Source organism: Triticum urartu, unplaced genomic scaffold (assembly GCF_003073215.2).
Source record: "Triticum urartu cultivar G1812 unplaced genomic scaffold, Tu2.1 TuUngrouped_contig_7772, whole genome shotgun sequence".
NCBI lineage: Eukaryota > Viridiplantae > Streptophyta > Magnoliopsida > Poales > Poaceae > Triticum > Triticum urartu.
This window is the reverse complement of record NW_024118650.1, coordinates 1-3534: the sequence shown is the minus strand read 5'-3', so window position 1 is coordinate 3534 and position 3534 is coordinate 1. Positions and strand designations below refer to the sequence as shown.

At 47.3% G+C, this 3534-nt stretch overlaps 1 protein-coding gene across 1 annotated transcript; it reads left to right on the top strand.

Moving 5' to 3' along the window:
- Nucleotides 1-2301: 2301 nt before the first annotated feature.
- On the top strand, nucleotides 2302-3457 carry LOC125531659 (acyl-CoA hydrolase 2-like). The gene is made up of 3 exons (XM_048695979.1): nucleotides 2302-2436; nucleotides 2512-2604; nucleotides 3088-3457. The coding sequence occupies exons 1-3, from the start codon at nucleotides 2421-2423 to the stop codon at nucleotides 3207-3209; spliced, it is 231 nt and encodes a 76-aa protein (XP_048551936.1). The 5' UTR covers nucleotides 2302-2420; the 3' UTR covers nucleotides 3210-3457.
- The last annotated feature ends 77 nt before the right edge of the window (nucleotides 3458-3534 follow it).

Here is a 3534-nt window from a genome sequence, read left to right as displayed (position 1 = left end):
TGCATAAATCATGACCGCTATGCTCTACTCAGTTTCTGGCGCTTGTCTATAGAAGGTGATGACACAATATAAAAGTAAATAGATAGTCCCTTCGCAGAGGAAAACAGTGATTTGCAGAGGTGCCAGAGCTCAATTTTTAAAACAGAGATAAATGAGATTTTGAGACATGCACACTTCTCATTCACTTCACGACCATCAGTTATCAACATCTTTCATGCTAAGCATGCTAGTAGCGGTTCCCAAGCGATAAAAGTACGATAAAAGTAAAGGTTTACTCCCCCTCCACCAACAATCACATTCCACGGCTTGTCCGAAACAACGGGTGCCGTCCAAACCAACAACAGTCCCGGGGGAGTTTCGTTTAATATTTGCATTTTTGAGTTAGGGACTGGAAATCCCCATTACCGCCCATTTCCTCGTTTGATGGTGAGTGAATAAACACTCGATTTGAGGATAACATGGTTAGCACGAAAGATATCGACCACCTCTTGTCGTTCCATGAACGATCCAGACACACAAAACTGATAATTTTTCTAGAAGTTTTTAGAGGTGGCACATGCAAATTTACTTAGGACGGCAGGGTAATACCGTATATAGGTAGGTATGGTGGACTCATCTGGAATAACTTTGGGTTCAAGGTTTTTGATGTACAAGCAGAATCCCCACTCAAAGGCTAGCAACTTTAAGATTGGGAAGCGGACAACTAGAGAGCAACAACGATCATGACCAGGCATTATGCATAAGTAACATTGGACACTAGCATGAGTAGGATATGAACACCATGAACATGAACATTATAGAGGCTATGTTGGTTTTGATTCAACTACATGCATGAACATGTACCAAGTCAAGCCACTCGAACATTCATAGGATACCATGTTATTATACCATATCGCAATGATTCTAACGCTATTTTGATATCCAAGATAAATCATTATGAACTCCCAGCTACTTATGCATAGCATGAGAAACTATAATCTCTAATTGTCATTGCAAACATGTTTAATCATAACGGCCTGAATCATGGGCACTAGGTTAAACATATTTACACAGACAAGACAAGTCGATTTCATACCAGTTTCTCCTTGCCATGGCTAGCTCATCGAATATCATCATTATTGCCTTTCACTTGCACGACTGAATGATTGTTACGGAAGGAGTAAGGGAATCTTCAACACCGACCCTCAAACCGCCTGCATACGTCCGGACCACGCTGACGGCTGACCGGATGACGGAAGCCATCCAACGCGGGCCTGTATCGCCCTGCCGAGAGATCCGGATGTGTTTTCTCCCACAAACTAGAGACAAACGTGGGGGCTTTGCGGGCGCCCGGACCATTTCCAAGCCCACGTATGACCGCCCTGGCCCACCCCATACGTCACGTCGCTTGTCGCGTCGCATTTCATGCCGGCTCACAACATGCAGCGGCCAGCATTGATGCTCGTGATTGACCGGACGGGAAGGCGGCGCAGACGGACGCGACCTCTCGGGCTTCGTAGCGTCCTGAGAAACCAACTCCGGCAGATGGGCCGCATTGAAGCGGGCTAGCCGCCCCTCCGCCTGGCTTGGCTGCGCCTATTTAAGCCCTACGCGAGCGTCAGATAGCTGTCGAACAAGGCTATTGCGGCCCTTTGGCATCCTTACGCTACTGGAGGGACGACAATGGCGGCATGGACGCCAACGGCCGTGCGGCAGGACAGGGTGGTCATGCTTACGAGGTGATCGTTCAATATAGAGTTTAGTGTTTTTTAATATAGTTTTAGTAAAACGGTCGAAATATCATCTGTTTATGTGAATTATATTTGAATTTGAATAAAATCTATCCAGTTTGAATGAATTTCGTCTGGTTTTTTCGTATTGTTGCCCAAATATATATGAATATTATTGGATGCAGCCTTCCGCATCTGTATCCATGGACTGATCCCCTATCCGCGGACAGATACGGATTGTTTTTTACGGATTATCGTTGGAGATGTCCTAATAGTGTGATTATACGAGCATCAAACGGTTGAAGAGATGCCCGACGAGACAAGCATTCCAGTAAAGCGCACATGCATAACGATTCCCCATCATCAATTCGGGTCAGCGTGGGCAACCGTTTGTCGTCGACATCTCGGCTACCCCACATATATTTTGTCCTCTGGCCCACACGCCACTGAGAGAGCACTCCAGCGACTCCAGCCCCGTCACGCGTCCACACCTCTCACGTGTGGAAAAAATATATAAAAAAACCCGAGCAGGTATACGTTCCTCTCGCCTCGTCCTCCCCACAAATTCCCGACCCTGCCAAATCCCAATCGCTTTTAAATTCGAGATTTTTATTTATTGTCCGCCTTCCCGGAACCGCAGCTGCCTCGCTGCCCCGGTGCTGCTGCTGCTGCCCCCCTCCCACCCGCCGAGCGCCGCCGACGCCTCCGCCGATGGACCGGGAACAAGGTAAGGCAGCGGCGAGCCTGCCGGATTTGGGAGCGACTGTGGCTAATTCTGGGGACGATTCCCGTTGGTGTGCAGTGACGGAGTTCCTGGGCCAGGTGCCGCTCCTGCAGTGCCTCCCCGGCTCCTCCATCCGCAGGATCGCCGAGGCCGTCCAGGTCAAGCACTACGGTGAGTCGCGCGCGCCGCCCCCCGTCCTTGTGCTGTAGCGCCCCCTAGATCGACCGGTCGGCCCACCGGGCTTGCCTGGTTCAGGCGAGCGCAGCCTAAATCTGGCTTGCCTCAGTTCAGAGTACTCTGTACTGAAGGATGCTCTCTGTGTCGGTCAGTGATGTCTGATGTGACTCCCATGATTTGTATTAGTTCACTGTACTTCAAACCGCGCACATGATTCTGTATGCATCTCATGATTCTGCACTGGCGTTGCGATCTGCATAAATAGAAAATTTTAACCATCGAGAGCAACTGCATGCAAATTAGGCTGCTAAAAAACTGGGCGCTGCATTTCAGTGCGTACCTATTAACTAGATGTTGTTTAGCCCTTGACTCTTCGGTGTATGCGCTTACCTGGAGTGGTGGTGATTTTGTATTCATTGATTGTGGTGTGGGGTCAAGTTGATTTATGCATCTTGTTTTCATGGTGGTATTTTGCAGAACCTGGTGATTATGTCGCCCGTGAAGGTGAACCCGTGGATGGCCTTTGCATCATATTGGATGGGCAGGTATTGGTCATGCTAGTTCTTGCTTCACTTATTTACAGAGACACCTTTCTTTGACAGAATGGCAGAGTTCATTATAATGCTGCTGTTCACTATGAGAGGTCCTGATTACTATCTGAAAAACAATACTATATCAGCAAATTTGAATGGGTTGGGTGCTTCATTTTCGGCATTACAGATAGAAGATCATTCGTTGGCCTACTCGTAGGCTTGTAAATAACTTTTTTCTATTTGTCATCAATGCATCGATAAGCGAGGCTTTTTGCGATTTCTCAAAATGATGAAACATAATTTGTTACAAGAACTATTTTCTTTCTAAGTTGCTGGGAAATCATGCAAAGAAAAGAGTGATGTTCAATTTCTCTATCGTTGGTTATTTGCA